The following is a 23906-nucleotide window of genomic DNA, read 5'->3' as shown; positions in this document are numbered from 1 at the left end:
AGATGAAACAAATTCTACTGTTTTCAGTAATCCTTACAAATTTTCAATACGGTCTTCCTCAAGAAAGCCTGTCGTTGGCCATTCCAACTGCAGAAGGGTTTTATGCCCCAGACCTGAGCGCACCACCATAAATAATTTCTTGCAGCTTTTCACTTCCTTTGAAAGCATAACGTCTCATCGGCTAAGAGATATCCCATCCCACGAGCCAAATCCCTGGGTTTCTCTTCCAGCAGCTACATCAATTCAAATGCCAGATTCAGCCTGGCAAAGTGCCAGTGCAATACCAAGGTGAGATTTCTCCAGGAAGAGAATCAAAGACATCTCGGCAGTCCAAGTGGTTCCAAGTCGTCTGAGGCATGCACATCACGCAGAGAAACAATGCGTCCACGTGCAGGTAACATCACTGCTTCCTGCGGAAGTCCTCTCCTCTTAGATCTTCCTCCACGTTCCCCTCCCCATAGTTTCAACTTCTGCCTATGAGCAGAGAGCTTCTGTGAACCTCCAGCTCGACCTTTCTCCTTGATATTTCCATTGGATATCAAGCCCTCGATCCAAACCTCACATTTTTAACTAGGACAAAACCCAACGATTCTCCTTACTTTCCTAAATGAACATCAAAGGCGTTAAGAGATAATGCTAGAAATGATGAGGATTCAGTTTTCTGGTTTGGCTACCGCATTGGTATCGGTCAAGGATCTCAAACACAGTGGGACATAGAAGTAGCATAGCTTTATTGGGTTGAACATGAGAAACTGCAATTTCTAGAGGTGAAAATGGTCAATGTCGAGAGTTTCATGTGGTCCAACCTAATATAAAATTCCTCAAATTTCTAATAAAGACCAATGACATTACCTAACTTCTAAACAAACATCCTATTTGACTATCATGAAATAAAGACTCCTTATGACTCTAAAAGGTAGGATATCTTGATTTGCCATTCTCAATTGTAACTGTCTACATAAGACTCAATTACAGGTTCATATTAAATACGGTTCTCATTTCCCCCAAACGACCTCATATTCACCGACTTATCCATTTGGTCCTCACAATCACTAAAAAAGGAAAGTTTTTTTCCCAAGGTTGCAGGTCTTTTAGTGAAAAGGTTGTCACAGACACTACTACTGAGAATCTATTTTCAATGTATAATTATTCCTAGGGATTATAACTAATACCTTTACCTCCTACAAAAACAAACAAATGAAGCAAGACAACTCAAAGTCATGCTAACTTCTTAGTCTTGGACTTGGCATTCAGGTTGATTCTGTTCCAGGAACGCACACACTCTTCCGAATCACCCAGGTCTATTCATTATTTTCCAATTCCGCTACCGTGAAGCACAGCGTGTTTTCCAAAAAAAAAAATCTGTTTTACCAAAACCACACATTTAAATTTGTACTTATGTGAATCATTCATGTAATTTTTCTTTATTAAGTGGGTAAAGATTTTCAATCTGCAAAAAAAACGGGTCATTTCAAATCAAATCTACATGACCAGAAATTTTGCTCATTAATATGGTGACACATTATAATTTAAATAAATCTGCATGTATGAATTTTTAATTCCAAAATTCTCTAAATTCCAATTTTTTTTTAATTAAGCAGCTTGTCTTTGAAGGTTCAATCTTAAACTAAGAATTAAGTCAGATAACTTCATTCACTTTGAGGACCTGAGTAAAACACTTTTTTAAAATCACTACAGAACAGGCATGAATTGGAGTTAATACATATACAGCTCAAGGATAAAGCCTGGAAAAAAAAGTTTCTTAATTATTACAGTTAAAATTTTTAATTGTACTAAACGCTTTTCAGAAATAGGACTCATAATTTTCTCATTCCACAAATGAGTACAGAGTCTGAGCGGGCTCGGTGCTTGGCCCGGGGAACCAGAGAAGAGCGTCTGCTCATAGTCCTCAGAGAGACCATGACAGCCCCAGGTGACCCACGTTCTGGAAGGCTGGCCTCTTGGAGGAGGGACTCCAAAATGGGAGGAGGAGGTCGGGGCTGGGTCTATGGCAAAGGGGTAAATCAAACATGGTGAGGGCCACTCTGTGGGGTTGGACCTTGATCCTGTTGGGGGGGGGGAATGGAATAGCAGACAGAGCTTAGCTCAGACCTGGCCTCACAGAGCACTGTAGGACGTCTGAGCTCTCTCCTGAAGACAATAAAGAACCACAGAAGGACTTTAAGCAGGAAATACCATGAGCAGGCTTGTGTTCCATAAAGATCACTCCTGCCAGCATCATGGAGGAAAGCCCAAAGAGAAGCATGAACCACGGAAAGGTCACAAAGCAGGAGGCCATCACCCTAATCCAGGCAGGAAACACAGAAACTCTGAAGACCTTAAAGTACGGAACGGGAGGAAGGGGCAGGGTCCAGAAGACTTTAGCAGGTGGGCTCCATCGGAGTTGGGAGAGAGGGAGGCACCAAGGATAACTCCCAGGATCCCACTTGGGTGGCAGGGAGGAAGATGTTTCCATGCACATGACAGCAAACCATGCGGGAGGAGCATTTCGGAAATACTCTCTCCTTTCCTTCTCCAGCCTAGCTGAACTGGGTGGCCCTCCTCTGCGCTTTGCACTGACCTTTCTGTCTCTTGAACCAGGCTATAAGCTCCTTAAGGCCTAAGGCGGTGTCAACTCAATTCTTTATCCCTGGCCCCTAGCAGGCCCATAATAAATGTCAAACGAATAGAAGAATGAATGGCCATGCCTGCGCCCCATTTATATCTTGCTCTTCGCTAGGGTTGCAGGTCAAAGCATCTTCTAGGTTCTGGCACGGAAAACCGTGGGGGAGGGGAGGGTTGCGTGTGCCCCCCGGCACGCCTGCATGGGCTCAGATTCGTTGTTTGTATAAAAAAATGTTCCTCAGACTCCTTTAGAAAGACCAATTCCTTGCACTCAAGATTCTCCTGCCTTCGGAATTTGTCTAGCACAGCAGTTAGCAAACGTTCCCCCTAATCTCTGCTTTCTGTTCTTTCTGGAAGAATTCGTACCGTTCCCAGGGAAACAGTGGTACGATTCTGACTGTCCTCCAACGTATGCCGTACCACCTCCTCTGCTCATCACGGTGGCTCCCCCACCCACTCGGGTCCTGCGCCTTTTCTGTAGGTGTCTCCCAGCTGCAGCAACCGAATGCAGCGTGCGCTGACAGCTTTCTGAGGCCGCGTTCATTACGCTTCCCAGCTAAGAATTATATTTGTCCTCCCACACTGTTGGAGAATCTTCTCTGGAGTTCAAGTTTCTCCCGCGGTGAACTGGGCTGAAGGGGTGAGGCACGCTCCGGGTCATATCCCAGGGCCTTGGGGAGGGTCCAAAGACAAAGAGTGACTGTTCTGCCTTACGCCCCGGGCATCTGTGGTCATCTACAGCAAACCAAGTGCATTCAGAACAACAGTCCCTCCAGGGGCAGAGGTTGCTTCGGGCTCATCCTAGATTCTGCCTTTCCCCGCCTACCCACCAACATCTTTCCCTGGACATCAAAGTCCCCTTGGAACTCCAGCCCTCCCCTTCAAGCAGTGGCCGCAGGGACGCACCCTCCCCTCTGCCCTGGAGCACACCCCCCCCCCCGCCCTGGATGACATAGGCTGTAGATGTGTGGCTTTCTTTCTCGTGGCAGGTACACAGACTTTCCTCATCAGTTTGCTTGTTTCTCATCAATACCACGGTCTTGAGTTTCCATCCAGGAGCTCTCAGGGTGGGATCATGTCTGCTTAACTGGATTTATACAGCAGCCTGCCGTGGAATAGCACGGGGCCATTTAATACTTTTATAATCCCTCCTGACCACTCTCAAATTGATGCTTTCCTCACCATTGCTCCTACCAGCCCCTGGTTCTAATCCTCGCCACTCTACCCAGCAGGTCCTATCTTGGGCTCCTGCCTGGGTCTCCTGGTGTCAGGTCCTCAGGCATCCGATTCGTTCTGCAAACAGTCTGCTTCTTTAAGCATGGCCCTCTGGAGCTCCAACACCTGCAGGACTCCACCCTCACCCCAGTCCGCTATAACCTGGCCCCCTCTCTCTTCTCTCTGCATTCCAATCTGCATCGTGAGCTTCAGCCAAGCCTGTCTCCTCCTCATGCTCCCTCAAGCACATCACAAGCAGTAGACACCTCCAGGAACACGGAGCCGGGCGTCCTAGCCTGGCCACCTTGGCTACTTTCTCCTTTTAGACTCCCCGCCTCTGAGCTTGTCCCCTCAGCTCTTTGTCAGAGGGTGGTGGGGGGGGCTGGGAAAGAAGGGGGTGAGGGTGCTTTCATGGCGCTAAAGGGGGACATAAACACTTACTATGGTGACATCCCATTTATCATACCCCCACCCCCTGCCCAAGAAACACAACAGTCTCTTCATTCCATTTCTCCAACGAGGAATACGATTTTCCTCTCCTCTCTACTCAGCTAATGTTTAGTTACTACTCAAATTAAGGTCTGGCCCAAGTCCTACTTGCTCACAAAGCTACTTCCTCATTGTCCTCACCCACGATAGCTTTCCTGATTTGACCTATAATTTCTGTTCTTTACACAACAGGCACCTGCCACTTAATATTAAGCCATGTACTATTTTCCTCCAAGTGTTCAGGTGTGTAAATCCTCTCTTTACAAGGACCTATCAGGATGATGGGAAGTTAGTGTTTTAATGGACACGGAGTTTCAGTTCGGGGCAATGGAAAAGCTCAGAAGAAAGGTGGTGGTAATTGCTCGATACTGTGAATGTATTAATGTCACTGAATTGTACACCTAAGAATGGTTAAAATGGTAAATTTTACGTGATGTATATTTTACCACACACACAAAACAGTACAGCAAAGTCACTAAGGAACAAATCTGTGCTTCATCATCCCCCCACCAGTCCAAGTGTGGAGCTGACTACTGTTTCGCCAGTTAATAAAAATATTTGCTGCATGAGGATAATAACATTTGAACATTTACAGCATAGGGAGCCCCTTCTACACGGACTAGTTTAACCATTTGATCCTGAAAAACACGATGAGGTAAGAAAGGTATCATTTATCTTTATTTTCTAGGTAAATGGACATGCGAAGGTTTAGTGACTTGATTATGGTCAGGGAGTACTAGGGCGTGCTGAGAGTCCTCTGGGTTTCATGAATCTGAGAAAGTTCACATGCTTTTCGATAACTGTTCACCTTGTTGAAACACATAGTGCTTTTTCTCCCAGGGAAAATTCACGCAAAGGCAGATTTCATTGGGCAGGGGAGAAGAGGCTTCACTCTGCACCCTTTATCAGCAGGTGCTCTCCACGGACACTGGAAGGGGCAACCCTCAGGTTCCCCAGCTCTCTATTTAACCTCGACCCTGTGGGCAGATGGTCCCACACATGTCCTCGAATGCTGCCTGACCTGACTCAGCAACATCTTAGCCCAGGTGACAGAATGAACAGGGGTACTCTGAGGTGAATGGTGAATCGGTCCATCTAAATTATGACTATGCAGAAGAACTTGACTTTCTCTAGGAAGGATTAAGACCAGTGAGAACTCCAAATGGGGAATAAATGAACCACTCTCTTGCTCTCCCAACAACTGGTAAAAAAAAAAAAAAAGTTTATCACTCAGCTAGCCATATACAAATTAAGGATGCAAGGACCCTTTAGGTCTCAAAACACACAGTCATTTCCTTAAAAGGCTTGCGCTAGCCTCCCAGAGTGGTGAAGGACAGCGCCCCGTGCTTACAGAGATAGCACACGTAGTCAGCATTGCTGTTCTGGCAAATCACCTCCTGATTAGGCTTCAGTTGAACTGAAGGTTGAATGTGTTCCTTGGTTCCAAGAGGAGCGTGCTTCTAAATATCAGAGCTCTAGAAGCTGCAAAAGTCCACTGAAAGACAGCCTAATTTACATGAATGTAAATATCCCTACCCCTGTGTATTAAACACCCCTGGAAGAGAAGGGGAGCACTTTGAAATGCCTGTACATACTTAATGCTAAATTCAGTGTCTTGTAAATTGCCTCCTTTTGGGAAAAGCACTACGCTTCCTCAAGAAATTGAAAATGGAACCACCACATGGCCCAGAAATTTCATTTCTGAGTATAAAACCAAAAAAACTGGAAAGCAGGGCCACAAAAAGATATTGGTACACCCATACTTATACCAACATTACTCACAATAGACAAAAGCAACCCAAGTGTCCATCTACGGATTAACAGATAAACAAAACGTGGTGCATACATACAGAGGAGTATCATTCAGCCTTAAAACGGAAGGAAATTCTGACTGATGCTATAACATGGATGGACCTTGAAAACATTATGCTAAGTGAAATAAGCCAGACGCAAAAGGACGAATACTGTCAGATTTCACTTATAGGAGGTCCCTAGAGGAGTCAAATTCATACAGACTGAAAGTAGCAGGGTGGTTTCCAGGTGCTGGGGAGAGGGGAGAATGTAAAGTTACTCTCTAGTGGGTATACAGAGTTCAGTTTCACAAGATGAAAAGAGTTCTGGAGAGCAGCTGCATAACACAGCAACGTGCAGGTACTCAACCCTAATGAACTGCACTCTTAAAAAGAGTTAAGATGGTAAATTTCTTGTTATATGATTTTACCAAAACTTAAAAAAATCACCACCAAAGGGGAAAAAAAAAAAGCACTATATTTTCACTAAGTCCTTCTGTAGCAAGGAATTCCACACCACAGAGCAAGGATTACCACAGCCTATGAGACTCTCTGAACGGCGGATATAATTAGGCACCGCATCCATGAAAACGCTACGGACGTCATCATGTGTTACCAACATCTGTTGACAGATCTCATACCCAGCATATCACTGAAATGGAGTGTGGAGAAGGGCCCACAATAGAAACAATGGTATTTTATCTTCGTCCTGTTCCAACAGTTTGTCTCATGGGACATAAATAGAGGCCAAACTGCTCTTACCCTGAACTTAAGAGTTCAATATTATTTTATTGGCTTGAGTAGGTTCTATACCAAAAGTAGAAATAGAGTATCTTCTAGATCTGTTCAGATCTGCGTCCTAATGCAGTGGGGTTCCCCCTCCACCCCTCCCCCCGCATCTACAACAATCTAGGGAAAAAAAAAAGAATTCTCACTTTAAACTTTCTAGCATTCTTTTGAACTGGGATTGGGAAGTATATCCACTTTTTAGTAATATATGTCAAGGGCTATACAATTACAATAATATATTCACACAGGAATCCCAAACCTAAAAAAAAATTACAATGATGCCATTCTATCCAAAAATATTGTGAATACGTTAAAAAAAAAAAAGACAGGAGATACACGTCAATGTGGCTTTTGGAAACTGACATTAGCTCTATCCTGCTATCGTACTGTAAGAAAAAACAAAAACAAAACCCAAAACAACAGAAATTATTGTGATTAGACTATTACTCCTAAAAATGATGAGCAGACTACTTGTCCAATCTCTTAGCTACTTTACTATTTCTCATAAGAAAAAAAGGCAACCTTTGAAACGAAGACTTAGGAGTTTAAAAAAAAAAAACATGAAAAACATAGTAATCAAAACTGTGGGGAATTCTTTTAAAGAAAAACACTCATGCTGAAAGTTAAAGTTGCTTTTTAACTTCTTGCTGACTGATAATGCATCAGCGAGACCAGATGACACATTAATAATCCTCAGGCCATGTGTTTCTCTCGCAATGTCATTTAAAAAAACAGTAGAAGGTTTGAAATGTTATTTTCCTTTATAGACTCAACTTCTATTTATCACTTCCATTCTCTTGTTTCCAAGAAGGCGGGAGTGGTAAAAGTCTCAGGAAATTAAGGTGAAGAGCGAAATGTAGCCAAATTCGAGCTTTAAAATAATAATAGTAAATGGTATTTGACCAGAGAGGGTAGACAACAAAAGAGAAATCTTGCTATAAAAATAACGTCCCGTTATTTGAGAATTATCCAAATAGGGAGAGACCCTCCCAGCTAAAGCTGTTCATTGGGAGAGAACGATGGGATGTATGTGTTGCCCACAGTCCTACGCTAATTGAGCATGTCATACAGCACACTCACTCACAGGGGCAGCTACACAGAGCACTTCCCATGCACACATATGGTCGACAGAGGTTACTCACTTAAAAGCAGGTCCTTAGCAGGGAAATCCACTTTGCCTCACCCCCAGAAAAATAGGGGGGAAAAGCGTAGGGCACTTTGCTTTTGTCATGACACTGTCATAAAGTTGGGTTAGCAGGTCTGGGTTGGCATGTCTGACTCCACCAGGCTCTGTGCCCAGTCAAACAGGAGGTGGGATTTAGCCTCCTGGTGAGCATTCCCTACTTGTTCTAGCCAAGGGGATCAAGAAGAAACCTTGAAATAGTGGAATATTCCATTGGGCCTCCAGAAAGCGCCAAGTAAGAAGGGCAGGGAGCTTTCAGAGCTAGTCTGGCTCCCTCCTCCCTGGGTGCTTACATCAATGAACCATAAATAGAGTGTGAAATAATTATTACTTTATTGGGGAGTATCTGGTGTTCATACAGCATCCCTCTCTTAGGAGCCCAAAACATTTAAGAAATGATTTGCAATTTCTCTTTGGGTAGCCCTGTGGAAAGCCGAATGACACTGATTCATCTGACATCTTTTATTTGGGAAGAGATGGGCTGCGGGCAAATGAACACAGTGGTGCAAGTAAAGTGTAACTCCTGTGGCCAAGGTCACAGACTCAAGGGGTCAGGAGCAGACCTGAGACTCTCAGATTCTGGTCTAACGCTGATTAAAGCAGGAACACACCTACAGAGCACTGTTCCTCTTTTAACATTTTTCGTTCTGTGACTCTTACGTTACTTACACACGCGCGCGCACACACTGGACGCCCAATTTCGTGCCTGTCCCTGGACGTGTTCTCCTTCCTAACGGGACACCCGGGCTACGTACGAGGACACAGGACAACACAACACCTCCACCACGCGCCCTCTCGCTAATGCACGCAGCCGGCGAGCCCGCAGGGGGCTGGGACACACAGACACGGGGGCCGAGCCCGCAGACGGCGGGCACCGGGCCCTTGCTGACCTTCCTCTGCTGCTTCTCCCAGGCCGGGTCGAGCAGCAGGTCGCGGTCCCACTCCTCCTCCTGGATCATGTACTCGTCATCGTCATAGACGTAGTTGTACTGCACGCCGGGCTCTATCTGGTTCATGGCGCTCGGGGAGCCGGGGGTGCGGCGGGGCGCGCGGGGCTCGGACGGACGGACGGACGGACGGGCGGGCGGAGACGCGGCGGGGCCGGCGGGACGCGCGGAGCTCGGCGGAGGCGGAGGCGCAGGCGGCGGACTGGCGGGCGCGGGGTGACCTTCGCGCGGCTCCTCTCGGGGCTACACGCCTAGACGCTGGGTCGCGGGCGAAGCACCAGCTCGGGCCGAGAGCAGCCGCCGCGCGGCTTAATACCCGCGCCGCGGGTCACGTGGCCGCCCGGCCGCGCCCCCGCTCCGCCCTCCGCCCGCCCCCGCCCCCGCCCCCGCCGCTCCGAGCACGTGCGGGTGGGCCGGGGCGCGGGGCGCGGGCCGGCTGGGGGTCCGCGCTCACGCCGCTGCAGCAAACTTCCTTCGTCGCGAGCTGAGCCTGCTTGCACCAGCCCACGCCTCCCACTTACCCTTCTGGCTCGCGGTGGGCTTGGCTTGCCAGCGCCTGGGTCGGTTACGGGCGGTGGGGGGAAGAGCGGGGGTGATGGGTGTACGCGGGCCAGGGGAGGCCTCCACCTCCAACGCATCCCAAGTTTTCCATATATCATTTGCATATTCGCGTTTTCCACATACTTCCACAGATATCATGCACCTACACCCCTGAAGAGTATAGTTTAAAAGCTACAGAATCCCTTCTTCTTCTCCCCTCCCTCATCTGGGGAAATCAAGGCAAGAAACTTGATCAACCATATTAAAATGTCAGGAACCAAACCAAAGGCGGGAGGTGTCAGCTCTCACCTGCCAGTCATAAATTTAAAAGAACTGACAATGGTAGACAAGCAGCTAGCTTCATGTTACATTTCTATCTCGCCGTCATATGCTCCACATAAGCATTTTCATCCCTGTGGTTCTGCTTAGCTGTTCCCTGTCAATTATGTCCGGAAGGAATCAAGGCGAGGTCCTTTGGAACCAGCAGGTTGAAATCTTTTCGTGACCTCGTTTATTAAGCACTTGCTGTAATCCAGGCACTGTTAGGCACTGGGGATCCAGAGGCGGACTGATAGGCAGGGTACTTGACTTCTAAAGTTTAAGTCTAAATTGAATAAAAGCTGCCCACAGATGCTACACAACTGTTTGTGCTTCAAGAGCTTTCAATTTGTTGACATGTTTCAAGCTGAAACTATGCCTAGATTTGTCATTGTCCCTTAGAATTTTGACATCACTTAGTTTTATTGCTTTGATCTTTTTTGCAAAAAGACGTTGACAAATTAGCATATAGGCTGCATTCACATTTTGAAAAACACAGTCACTAGAACAGGAACTCCACGAGAGTAGGGATTTTGTCTTGTTCCTAGCTGTAATTCCCTGCAACTAGAGGGATGTCTACTACATAGTAGGTGCTCAAATATTTGTTGAAGGAATAAGCAGTCTTGGAAATAGTGATTGAGCTAATTTACCTGGATTAAATTTAAGATTTTAAGTTTATATTTTGTATTAAAATCATACTCTCTTAAAGAGTTTATCACTAAACTTTAACTATTAGAAAATTTATCAACGATTATAAAAACTGTGAATCCTAGTCTTCAGAATTAACTGTGGGGACTTCAGGTTGCAGATGAGGTGAAATAAAAGGAACCAGATTTACCTTCCTTCCTGAAATAACCCAAATCTGGGGAACAAATATATAGGAAACAAAAATTTTCAAGACATTGGTCATCAGGTAAAGAAGGGTGATGATGTAAAGAAATAAACAACATGAGCACTATGACTGCTCCAGTCATTCCTTGCCCCATCCATGAATGCATGGGAGAAAAGTACCTGAAACCAAGAAAAGAAGCACCCAAACGAACTAGAAGGAATGGTCCTTGGAACCCCTAAAGGGCCTGGAATTGTTTCTGTTTCCATTAGCCAGAGCGGAAAACCTCATAATTCACATAGCATCAGGTGGAGTATTCAGAAGTGGGGGGATATTACCCATAAACTGAATTATATCATTCAATTATATCATTTGCTGGATCTGCCGGAAAAAGCTCGAAAGAGCTCCAAAAGGACCAAATGGTTTGTTTCCAAGTCATTTAACCATGTCCCAGAACAAAGCTCAAAAATGTCTATAGGCGGGGTGCCTGGGTGGCTCAGGGGGTATTGTGTCCGATTCTTGATTTCGGCTCAGGTAATGATCCCAGGGTGATGAGATTGAGCACCACATCTGTCTCGGTGCTCAGCGGGGTATCTGCTTGGGATTCTCTCGCTCCCTCCCCTCTGCCCCTCACAACCCTCTCTCTCTCTCTAAAATAAATAAATTAATTAATTTTTAAAAATGTCTATAGGAATACAAAAACATTCAACACTTAAACCAAAGTAAAATTTACAATTTCTGGCACCTATCAAAGATTACCAGATGTGCAAAGAAGCAGGAAAGATCCATAATGAGGTGATCACTCAAAACTGACCCAAAACTGACACATGAGGAGGAAAGAACATTAAAAGTAGTTATCACTGTATTCCATATATTCAAGTAGCTAGAGGAAAAATTTAACATGTTAAGTAGAGATATGGAAGATAATTTTTTAAAAAGACCTAAAATTGAATATGTAAAGATGAAATTATGATATCTGAGCTTAAAAATACACCAAATGGAAAAAAATAAAAATAAAATATACTGAATGGGTTTAATTATGGGTAAACATTGCATAAGAAAAGATGAATGAACTTGAAAACATAGCAATAGAAATAATCCAGTATGAAACCCAGAGAGGAAAAGACTTTTAAAACATGAGGGAAGAATCAGTAAAGTGTGGGAAAACTTTAAGCCGCCTACTATCTGTGTAATTGGAGTTTCTGAAGTGGGAGGACAGAAAAAATTATTTGAAGAAATAATAGCTTAAGTCAAGATATTAATAAGAAGACTTCTACCTCTGGCTCAGGTGGAGTAAATGAGGACTGGGATCATCTCTTCTGAAACAATAAAAAAAAAAAAAGACAAAATATATGAAACAATTGTTTTCAAGACACTGGACATCAGACAATGAAGTACAGGAATCCCAAGAGATGGGAAATAAATGAGGAAAGTCCTCAAATGGTCTCATTTTATAGCCTTGAGAGAACTTGTAAGCCAGAACATTGAGGTAGGGTCTAGGAGACTCCCAGAGTTGAGATGAAGCTGAGTCTTTGCAAACAGGACAGGTAGTATTCACAGAACAGGGTATCAGAGGGAGGAACACTGCAGAGAGAGCTCTGGAGACCTTCAGTGTCCCATTGAGTATTGGCAGAGCTTGGAGCAGAGCGTGATTATGAGGAAACCACCCAATACCAGGGAGACAGCCATCTGAAAGGGGTAAGGGAACGGTGCACAGCAGTCATCCAGGGCCAGGTGGGTGCCTGAGCCAACCACAGGACTGCAAAAAACCCATAGGCCACAGAGCAGTGGGTAGAGTGCTTAGGAAGGTCGTGCCTCAGCAGTGTGGAATTAATTATTCCTAGGTTACTTCTAGAATGAGCCTCACCTGAACCCAGCCTAGCAAATCATAAAACAATCATAAAGTCACAAATGCAGGACCCAAGAGAATAAAAATATTTCCAAGTAACTTGTTTCCAAGTGACTTAACTGTTTCCAAGAAACTGAACTACATCACAGAACAAAAGCTCAAGAAGATTTATAGGAATACAAAAATATCCAGCACCCAACAATGTCAAAACCACATGATCTGGCAAGCAATCAAAGATTCCCACACGTGAAACAGGCAGAAAAACATAACCCATGATAATGAGACTAACAATCAATCAAAACTGACCCAGGGTTGAGAAGTTAGTTACCAGATAAGGACATTAAAACAGTTATTACACCTGTGTTCTGTAGATTTAAAAAGTTAAATAGAAACATGGAAGATATTTTTTTAAAGACCTGAATGAAACTTTTAGAGATTAAAACCACCATATTTGAGAGGAAGAATACACTACATGGGATTAAGTGCAGATTAGATATTGCGGAAGAAAAGATTAGTGAATTGAAAGCATAGAAATAGATACTCTCAAAAATACAGACAGCAAAAAAATAATCCAAAAGAATGAAACGAGTTTCAGTGATGTCATTGGAGCGGTGACTCACCGTGGGTTCTGAGGATGCCTATATAGTCTTGCTCGTATGCCAAAATTGCAGGACCCTGGCAGCAATTTACCTGGGCCATTGCTCAGATTGTATTTGCAATGAGCAAACCTGACAGATGAGGGAAACAAAGAGCAGTGTTCCTCCTCCTTGCTATTAAAGTTATGAGTCCCCAGGTTCAGTGTTCCTCTCTTATGAAACCATCTGTGTGAGCAGGCTTCCATTATGGGCATCACCCCCACCCTGTGAAACGGGGGATTATAGAAAACCCCCATGAGCAGCAAGATAGATCATAGGGCCATAAAACAACTCTTAATAAAGTTAAAAGGATGCAAGTCTTACACAATATGCTTTTGGACCACAATAGAATTAAATTAGAAATCAGTAACCAAAGGATCTCTAGAAAATCCCCAGATATTTGGAAATTCAGTAACATCTAGGTAATCCCAAAATCAAAGGAGAAATTAAAGGGGGAAATTAGCAAGTATTTATTTATTTTTTTTAAAGATTTTATTTATTTATTTGAGAGAGAGAGAGAATGAGAGAAAGCACGAGAGGGAAGAGGGTCAGAGGGAGAAGCAGACTCCCTGCTGAGCAGGAAGCCCGATGTGGGACTCGATCCCGGGACTCCAGGATCATGACCTGAGCTGAAGGCAGTCGTTTAACCAACTGAGCCACCCAGGCGCCCAGCAAGTATTTTTTTAATGAATGAAAATGAAAACACAATAGATCAGAAGTTGTGGGGTGCCACTGAAACAGTACTTAAGGGAAAATTTATAGCATTAAATGCCTATATCAAAAAAGAATGATCTTACATGAATGACCTCAAGCTTCCACCTTAAAAAAAAAAAACAAAAAACTAGGGAAAAAAGCAGAGTAAACCCAAAGTAAGCAGAAGAAGGAAATAATAAAGATCAAAGTAGAAATCAAGAAAATATGTAAAACTGGGTGCCGGGGTGGCTCAGCTGGTTAAGGGACTGCCTTCAGCTCAGGTCACGATCCTGGAGTCCCGGGATCGAGTCCCGCTTCAGGCTCCCTGCTCAGCGGGGAGTCTGCTTCTCCCTCTGACCCTCTCCCCCCATGCTCTCTCTCTCTCGCTCTCTCTCTCTCTCTCTCTGTCTCTCGCAAATGAATAAATAAAATCTTTAAAAGAAAAGAAAATATGTAAAACAGAAACCCAGCAGAGGAAAATTAATAAAATCAGTAAGCCTACACCAAAACTCTCTTTAAGGAGATCAATAAAATTGATACATTTAAAGCCACACTCATTGTAAAAAAAGGAACATAAATTATCTGTATCAGGAATGAAAGAGGTGACCTCATTATAGAATCTAGAGAGATTAAAAGAGTAATAGGTGAATATTACTAACAACTATATGCCAATAAATTCAACAGCTTAGAGGAAATCAACAAATTCCTTTAATGACACAAACTACCGAAGATCAATCAAGAAGGCATAAAAATTCTGAATAGCCCTATATCTATTAAAGAAACTCAACTGGTAGTTAAAAACTTCTCCCACCCCACCCCACCCCCAACACACATAAAATCTCTTATGGCCGACTTGCCTTCCGCGGTAAATTTTCTCAAACCCTTAAGAAAGAATACCAGTCGGGCGCCTGGGTGGCTCAGTTGGTTAAGCGACTGCCTTCGGCTCAGGTCATGACCCTGGAGTCCCAGGATCGAGTCCCACATCGGGCTCCCTGCTCAGCAGGAAGTCTGCTCCTCCCTCTGACCATTTCCCCTCTCATGCTCTCTCCCTATCTCATTCTCTCTCTCAAATAAATAAATAAAATCTTTAAAAAAAAAAAAAGAAAGAAAGAATACCAGTTATACACAATCAGGAAATTGAAAAGAAAGGACTGCTTTCTAACTTGTGCTAAAGACCAGTGTTAGTCTGATACCAAAGACAGCCAAAAATGTTACAAGAAAGCTACAGATCAATATCTCTCATGAAAATAAATGCAAAAATTCTCAAAAAAATTTACCAAATTGGATCCATGATGATCAAATAGAATTTATTCCAGGAAATTCAGGATTGGCTTAAATATTCAAACATTGATCAATTTTTATTTATTTTTTTAAATGAAGTATCGTCAACATACTATATTATATTAGTTTCAGGGGTACAACATTGTGATTCAACATTTATATACATTATGAAATGATCACCATGGTAAGTGTAGTTGACCATGCGTCAACATACAAAGTCATTGCAATATTATTGACTATATTCCTGGTACTATCCTTTATATTCTTTGACGTATTTATTTGAAAACTGAAGTTTGGGAGCACCTGGCTAGCTTAGTCAGTGGAGCATGGAATCCTTAATCTTGCGGTCACGAGTTCAGGCCCCACGTTGGCATGGAGTCTACTTTAAAAAAAATTGGGGCGCCTGAGTGGCTCAGTCAGTTGAGCGTCCAACTCTTGGTTTCAGCTCAGGTCATAATCATAGGGTCGTGAGATCGAGCCCCACATCGGGCTCTGTGTTCAGTGAAGCATCTGCTTGGAATTATCCCCCCTTCCTCTCCCTCTGTCCCTTCTCCCACTTGCTCTCTCTCTCTCAAATAAATAGATAAATCTTTAAAATAAATAAATAAATAAATAATAAAATAGAAGACATTAAAAAAAAAGAAAACTGAAGTTTGTACTTCTTACTCCTATTTCACCCCACCCCCTTCTGTCCTGGCAGCCTCCAGTTTGTTTTCTATATTTATGACTCTTGTCTCTATTTTGTTTTGATTTTAGAGTCCATGTGTAAGTAAAATCATACAGTATTTGTTTTTCTCTGACTTATTTCACTTAGGCTAATACCCACTAGGTCCATCCGTGTTGTGATGAACGTCAAGATTGCATCCCTTTTATGGTTATGTAATATTCCATTATATATATATCCATTATATATATATATACAACAAATATATATATATATATATATATATCTCACATCTTTATCCATTTATCTATCAACGGACACTTAGGGTGCTTCCATATCTTGACTATTGTAAACGATGCTGCAGTGAACACAGGGGTGCATATGTCTTTTCAAATCAGTGTTTTCATTTTCTTAAGAAAATTACCCAGAAGTGGAATTGCTGGATTGTATGGAATTTCTTTTTAATATTCTATTTATTTACTTGAGAGAGAGAGAGCAGAGAGAGAGGGAGAAGCAGACTCCCCGCTGAGGAGGGAGCCTGACAGGACTCAATCCCAGGACCCTGAGATCATGACCTGAGCCAAAGGCAGATGCTTAACTGACTGAGCCACGCAGGCACCCCTGGTATTTCTATTTTTAATTCAAAAATTGATTGATTTAATTCACCATCTTAACAGCCTCAAAAAGAGAAACCTCAATAGATATGAAAAAGCATTTGACATAGTCCAACATCCATTACCAATAAAACTCTTAGCAAAATGAATTATAAAGGAACCTCCCGAACCTAATAAAGGGCATCTAAACCCAAACACAAAAAAGCAAAACAACCATAGCTAACATCATATTTACTGTTAACAATTTGAATCAAAAACAAATCAATAACAAAACAGTTATGCCTGCTATCACACCATCTATTTAACATTGCACTGGTAAGTCTAGCCAGGGCAATCAGTCAAGAAACAACATAGTCATCCAGATTGGAAAAGAAGAAGTAAAACAAACTGTTTATTCCCAATGATCCTCCATGTAGAAAATTCAGTGGGTTTTTCAAAAACGTTACTAGACTAATAACTGAATTAATCAGTGTCACAGGATACAAGATCGATGTGAAAAATAAATTGTACTCAGAAATCTCCAGGCCCACCTGGCTTTATTGGAAAATTCTAACAAAATTTAAAAAAGAAATAACTCCAATCCTACACAATCTCTTCCAGAAAATAGAAGAGGAAGGAACATTTCTCAGTTCATCTTATGAAGCCAGCATTACCTTAGTACCAAATCCAGGCAAAACAAAACAAAAAAAGAAAAAGAAATAAAATTACAGACCAATTTCCCTAATTAACACAGATGCAAAACTCCTCAACAAAATATCAGCAAATTAAACTCAGTAGTGTGGAAAAATAGTAAGAGCATTTGCAAATCACATATCCAACCACAAACTTATATCCAAAAGTATATTAAAAACTCTATGCAACAGAAAGAAAATGAGCAATTCCATGGAAAGATGGACATAGGCCTTGAGCAGATAATTCATCAAATAGGATAGACTAATGGCAACTAAGGGCATGGAAGGATGCCCAACACCAGTGGTCATTAGAAAGATGCAAATGAAAACCATGATGAGATACCACTACCCACCTATGAAATTATCTAAAATTAAGAAGTCTGAACATGTCAAGTGTTGGCAGGGACATAGAGAAATTCGAATTCTCACGCACTGTCGGTGGGAATATCAAATGTTACAACCACTTTGGAAAACAGTTTGGCAGTTTCTTAAAACGTTAACCATATGCCTACATATGACTCAGCCATTCCACTCAAGGTGGGTTTATTCAAGAGAAAAGAAAACATGTGTCCATACCAACACTTGGACACAAATGTTCATAGCAGTAGGTCCAGACTGAAAATAGCCCCAATGTGCATCCATGGGAGAATGGATAAACAACTGTGGTAAATTCATAAATAGAATACTATTCAGCAACAAAAAGAAAAGAAATCTCTCAAAATAATTATGCTGAATGTAAAAAAGGAGACATAAAAGAGCCTATAAAAGAGGCTTTGCCCATTTATATGAACTTCCAGGAAAATGCAAGCTAGGGTGGGAAGGAAATTTACCAAGGGGCATAAAAGACTTTATGGGTGTTCAACATGTTCATCACCTAGACTGCAATGGTAGTGTCATGGATGTACCTATATATCAAAACTTATCAAATTGTACATTCTAACTATGCGTAGTTTATCTAATGCCAATTATAGCTCAATAAAGCTGTTTTAAAAATTAACTGCATATTTCTCTGTTCCCTCAACAGTCTGTCCTGGTTTGGCATCTGCTGACGGTAGTTCTTTCAATATCTCACAAGTTTTGATTTTAAAATTCTGCCTGTATTTGGAGGCCCATCTAATATGCCTTTTCCTCTAGGGGCCCCTGGGTGGCTGGGTCAAACATCTGACTTTGGCTTGGGTCATGATCTCAGGGTCCTGGGATCGAGCCCTGTTGTCAGGCTCCCCACTCAGCAGGGAGTCTGCTTCTCCCTTTGCCTCTCCCCCTGCTCATACTCTCTCTCTCTCAAATTAATAAAATCTTTTAAAAAATGAAATAAAATAAAATAGAATAAAATAAAATGCCTTTTCCTCTAAAACAACTCTTGCTAATTGCAGCCCAAAATGACTCACCTCTGCATTCTAAATAACCGTTAGATACGTAACTAACAAAAACTACCTTGAATCATAGATAATTATATATAATTTTAATGGATTATATACTCCTAGAAGTCTTACACAGTTTGGACTACCAATTACACCTGATACCAAAAAAAAAAAAAAAAGTATCTGGTAGGTGTTCATAATTTTTAAAAAAACTAAAAAATAGAGTCAACACTTCTAATTGCTTTGTGCCAGGAACTACGGAGAATGTTTTGAGGGCTACCTAATTTAAATCTCACAAAAACCTTATGTCTGAAGTAAGTATAATCATCCCCATTCACACATTCTCTAAGCTGTGGCTTAGAGAAATTGAGTGATTTGCCAAGGATGGTATGACAAATATTTGGTAAAACCGGAAGTTGAACCCAGGACTGTTGTTAACTACTACTAGTTGATTTGGGGACCTGTTTGAGATCAACTAACCAGTGACAGAGCCCCAGTTAGAGGGCATGGCTCCATTCTCACCGGCTCCTCATCAGGCCTTCTTTGAGGTCAACAGCCTGAACCCTCACCCAGCCATTCTCTCATCTCAAGCTAATGAGAAATCCCATGGCTCAAGAGTCACAGTCTCTCTCCAAATCTCCAAAATGTCCTTGACATGCGTAAGAATCCAAATAACCTGCCAAGGATATTCAAACCTTGGCTGTTTGCTTCCCTGCTGGCTTCCTCCTTCCACTGTATTAATATTCAAGCCCTCCTATCATCTTTTCTTGGGCCCTCCCAGTTGCCTTTCCAATTTCCCACTGCACTTGTAATCCCATAATCCTTGCTCCCCAAAGAAACTTAAATTGATTTTTTTTAAGATTTATGTATTTTTTTTTTTTTTTTTTACAGAGAGAGAGAGAGAGAGCAGGAGCCAGAGGGGCAGAGGGAGAGAGAGAATCCCAAGAAGACTCCTCACTGAGCGTGGAGCCCAACATGGCTCTCAATCCCAGGACTCTGAGATCATGACCTGAGCCAAAACCAAGAGTCGGACGCTCAACTGATGCCATGCCCTCTAACTGGGCCTCAATGAGCCACCCATGCGCCCCCGAAATTGATTTTATATTGATTATATAAGATAATAACCAACACCGGGGGCCGGCTGACGGTAACGGGGCTGAGAGGCTGTTCACAGAGCAAGTGAAGATGAATGCCAGAGGACTTGGATCTCAGTTAAAGGACAGTATTCCAGTTACTGAACTTTCAGCAAGTGGACCTTTTGAAAGTCATGATCTTCTTCGAAAAGGCCTTCCTTGTGCGAAAAATGAACTTTTGCCCAGTCATCCTCTTGAATTATCAGAAAAAAATTTCCAGCTCAACCAAGATAAAATGAATTTTTCCACACTACGAAACATCCAGGGTCTGTTTGCTCCACTAAAATTACAAATGGAGTTCAAGGCAGTGCAGCAGGTACAGTGTCTTCCATTTCTTCCAAGCTCAAACCTTTCACTGGATATTTTGAGGGGTAATGATGAGACTATTGGATTTGAAGATATTCTTAATGACCCGTCACAAAGTGAACTAATGGGAGAACCACACTTGATGGTGGAATATGAACTCGGTTTACTGTAATCTCTTGTGCTGTTCATGAAAATAGAGGGGCCGCATGTTGTTTATAGTCATCTTTTTACTATAATTTGATGTACACAACATTAAAAGTACTGACACATGAGAGTTTTTGCCTAAAAAAAAAAAAGATAATAACCAACACTGTGAATTACTTGTTCTTTCTTTTTTTGAATATGTATATTGAGGTCATTTTGATATATGTTAATAACTTTTAGATTCATGGAAACTGAGGAATTTCAGATCTATTAGATGTTAGCTAGTCCAACTTCCACCCACTATAGGAGTCAACTGAAGAACACCATTAAAAAAAAAAAAAAGTTTTTTAACTTGCTTACTTGCATTATTTCCAGACCTGTGGGATGGGCTGGGATGACCCGGAAGATAATTTTCTAGTCCCAGAGGATGTACTTCCTCAAAAGTGACTCATTTGGAGGTAGATTCACTGAATCTTACATTTCAGAGACCTTTGCATGTATGACCCTTCCGAAGACTTTGTACCAAATTTCAGGTTCATAATACTGTGTTCTTTTTTCTTAAATAAGGCCCACCAAACTAAATAATCTATGAGCCCCTGAACTCATCTTATTTTTGGAAAAAGTGACATAGCCTCTATCCATCAGTAGCCCCATCCGGCTTCTGGAACTCCAGAGAAGATGTCTTATCTGATTCTACACGATCAACTTTCAAATCTTTTAAGACAATCAGCAATACCCAGAAAGTTTGTTTCTATTATCTCATGATACTTGTTTTCCAGATTAGTAGTATCTATCAAGGCCTCTTTATATGACAAACTCTGCACAATCTTGTTACATAAACTATCTCATTTAAATCTGCACATCTACCCAGGAGGGAGGAGCTATGATTCCCATTTTATGAATGAAGAGAGTGAGATTTGAAGAGGTTGTATAACATGTCCAGGGTCATACAGCTCAAACATGAAGTGGATTATTACAAAACCCACGCATTCAACAGCTATGTCGTATTATGTTCTTAATTTTTTTTCTGAACACATTCCTGCCTGTATGTGTGTGTGTGGGGGGGGGGTATAGGTTTCTAAAGTGTGAATTCCATGCCACCTTTTTGGAAAGGATTTGTTACTACTTATCAAAAATTGTAGGGCGCCTGGGTGGCTCAGGTGGTTAAGCATCTGCCTTCAGCTCGGGTAATGATCCCAGGGTCCTGGGATTGAGCCCCGCATATGGTTCCTGGCTCAGCGGGGAACCTGCTTCTCCCTCTCCCTCGGTCTCTCCCCCTGCTCATTCTCTCTCTCTCTCTGTCCCAAATGGATAAATAAAATCTAAAAAAAAAAAAAAAAGAATTTAAAAAATTGTAAATGTACCCTTTGACCCAGAAATTGTGTTTTTGTGGATCGACCCTAAAGACATGAACAAGTGTCCCCATGTAGGCGGCTGATGAAGGAACCTACGGAACACCTCTAAATTTTGATCTGTGATTTAGAAACAAAAAGCAATTTTTAAAAGCGACTTCTTTTGTGGAAGAAAATTACCTATGTCTGTAAAATGTTTTGAGTTTAGAAGAAAACACTCCAAACCGTTTCTATCAGCGAACCACAGGGAACAGGAAGGGGGGTGGAAAGTTGCGGGCACTTCAACTATTTATTTCGTATAGTTTTGTACTATTTGGTTTTTTACAATGAGTACATGTTACATTTCTAATAAATGATAGCTTTTATTGCTCCAACGGTGCTCTCACCAGCTCAGAGAACAATACGTCACCAAGCACTGAACATCACATCCATTAGTCCCACTTAACTTTGCATTTGACGTTTTGTCCGCCCACAGCTGGTTTCTATTGAACTTGCCGTCAGTTAAGACACCTAGGTCTTTTTCACAGAACGCGGAAGTAGTGTGGGTAAAATTGCAAGAGATAAAAATCCATTCCAATTATTGTTACTTCTCGTTGAGAACAGACTTAAGACAGCAGGAAACCTTGGCATTTTTATTTGTTCGTGCACCAACCCACACCCTCGTTTTCTATTGATGATGTTTACAGTTTTCTTGCATTGCTGGAGGTTCGGAGTCCCTCAGGGAAGTGAACAAGGACAGGTGGGTGGTGTGCAGATACAGCTTTTTAACAAGACATCAGGGTATTTCAATTAGCTTGTTTTTTGTAAATGTAACGCTTTCCCCTAACCCTACAGACAACTGGTGTTGACGCATTCTTGTGGATCCTTTCAGAGTTTTGTACGCATTTTCACAGGAGTATTATTTTTTTAAACTATATGAACGGGTATGCAACTTCTTTTTTGTTAAGACCGTAACACTGGATCTTGCATATCTTTCTTTCATGCAGATCATTCTCCCTAAAGACAGTACTGTCTCAATACTGTCTATTTAAACTCTTGACCATCAGTCTTTGCGTGTATGTGGGAAGAAGGGTAGAGAGGGGAAGGATATGTGTCCTCCTAAAACTTCAGAAGGCGAGGAATATTGGAAGTCCATCTGCTCAAAAATGTATGCCCCCAATACTCCACTAACTGGAGAGCCATTTAGATGGATCAACTCTTCCTTTAGGATGTAGATGTTGTTTCGGCAGATTACCTTCATGTCACAGCCCAGAATGCACCTGGAGCCCTATCTCGGCCTTTCCTGGAGGTCCCCTCCCGTTCACACAGTCCACCAGGTTCTCGTCTCAAGTCCATGGCTCTCCCCACACCCTGGACTGTTACTCCATCTCTTAGCAATCTGTCTCAGTCCCTTGCCCTTGTTTGGGCAATGCTTTAGAACTCCCTTCCAGGGGCGCCTGGGTGGCTCAGTCATTTAGCGTCTGCCTTCGGCTCAGGTCATGATCCCAGGGTCCTGGGATCGAGCCCCGCATTGGGCTCCCCACTCCGCGGGAAGCCTGCTTCTCCCTCCCCAACTCCCCCTGCTTGTGTTCCCTCTCTCGCTGTGTCTCTCACTGTCGGATAAATAAAATCTTTAAAAAAAAAAAAAAAAAAGAACTCCCTTTCCTTCCATCTGACTCCACTCTCCCTATTGTCCATTCTGGCAAAATCAAATCTCTAGGGAAAAGACCCTCTCCCTGCCAGACTTGCCCTTTAGGATCCACTCAATCCAGGTTAGTCCCAGGAGAGCATTCTTGAACATTCGGGCGGGGGTTGGGAGGTTGGAGGACATACAGGATTGATCGACCATTCGCAAGCATCCATCTGTGCCTTGTCTGAGAAGGACTTGGTGAATTTGAGTTTAGGTTCTAGGGAGTCTGATGTAATTTGAGCTTTTGGATAATGAGGACACTCAGGTAGGTGGGATGTAGGATGTTAGATAAAGGGCAGAGCACAGTCCTAGAAGGGAACAAAGAGGAAGTAAGAGAGGAAGGGCAAGACTTTCGCATGTTTTGTAATTTTGACGGAACTTGGGTGGTGGCTGGAATAATTCCTTAAAAACTCTTTCATGCAAATACCATATTGACATATTTTTGGTCCCTTAGGGTGTCAGTGTCTGAATTTTAGATGTCAGAACTGGGATGGGATTGTAACAGTAACATCTACCATGTGTCGAGGGCATGCAGGATATCGATGTAGGCATGTGCAAAGTGCATCACTAATATTAGATCTCATTATTCCCAGAATCTAGAACAGTCTCTGGCATTGTAGACCATGAAAAAGATTGTTGTCAAATCAATGAGTAAATCAGCCCACAAGTAGTAAATGCTGCGGTTAGGATTCAAACCTGTATCTGTCTGATTTCAAACTTCTTATAGCCACTGTGTTATACGGCTTCTCTCAAAGTCTTCTCTCAGTCTATCTCTTGTTAGCTGGTTGATTCTGATCCAGGCTAGCCCA

General features: G+C 42.4%; 1 protein-coding gene and 1 pseudogene across 4 annotated transcripts in view; one reads left to right on the top strand and one right to left on the bottom strand.

Moving 5' to 3' along the window:
- ACTN2 (actinin alpha 2) overlaps nucleotides 1-9107 on the bottom strand; it is a 65100-nt gene extending 55993 nt beyond the window's left edge. For 2 of the 4 annotated variants that reach the window (XM_028104515.2, XM_028104514.2), the window contains exon 1: nucleotides 8982-9107. In XM_028104515.2, coding sequence (XP_027960316.1) covers nucleotides 8982-9107 — 126 coding nt within the window. The remainder of the gene's footprint in view (nucleotides 1-8981) is intronic. The other 2 variants (XM_028104516.2, XM_028104517.2) reach the window with 1 other exon arrangement.
- A 10525-nt stretch (nucleotides 9108-19632) lies between these two features.
- Nucleotides 19633-20158, top strand: LOC114210337 (proteasome maturation protein pseudogene; annotated as a pseudogene).
- Nucleotides 20159-23906: the final 3748 nt, after the last annotated feature.

This window comes from Eumetopias jubatus, unplaced genomic scaffold (assembly GCF_037043125.1).
Source record: "Eumetopias jubatus isolate StellerSeaLion01/CBP00866 unplaced genomic scaffold, mEumJub1_p1.0 scaffold_17, whole genome shotgun sequence".
NCBI lineage: Eukaryota > Metazoa > Chordata > Mammalia > Carnivora > Otariidae > Eumetopias > Eumetopias jubatus.
The sequence above is the reverse complement of the archived record's forward strand: the minus strand, read 5'-3'. Positions and strand labels throughout refer to the sequence as shown.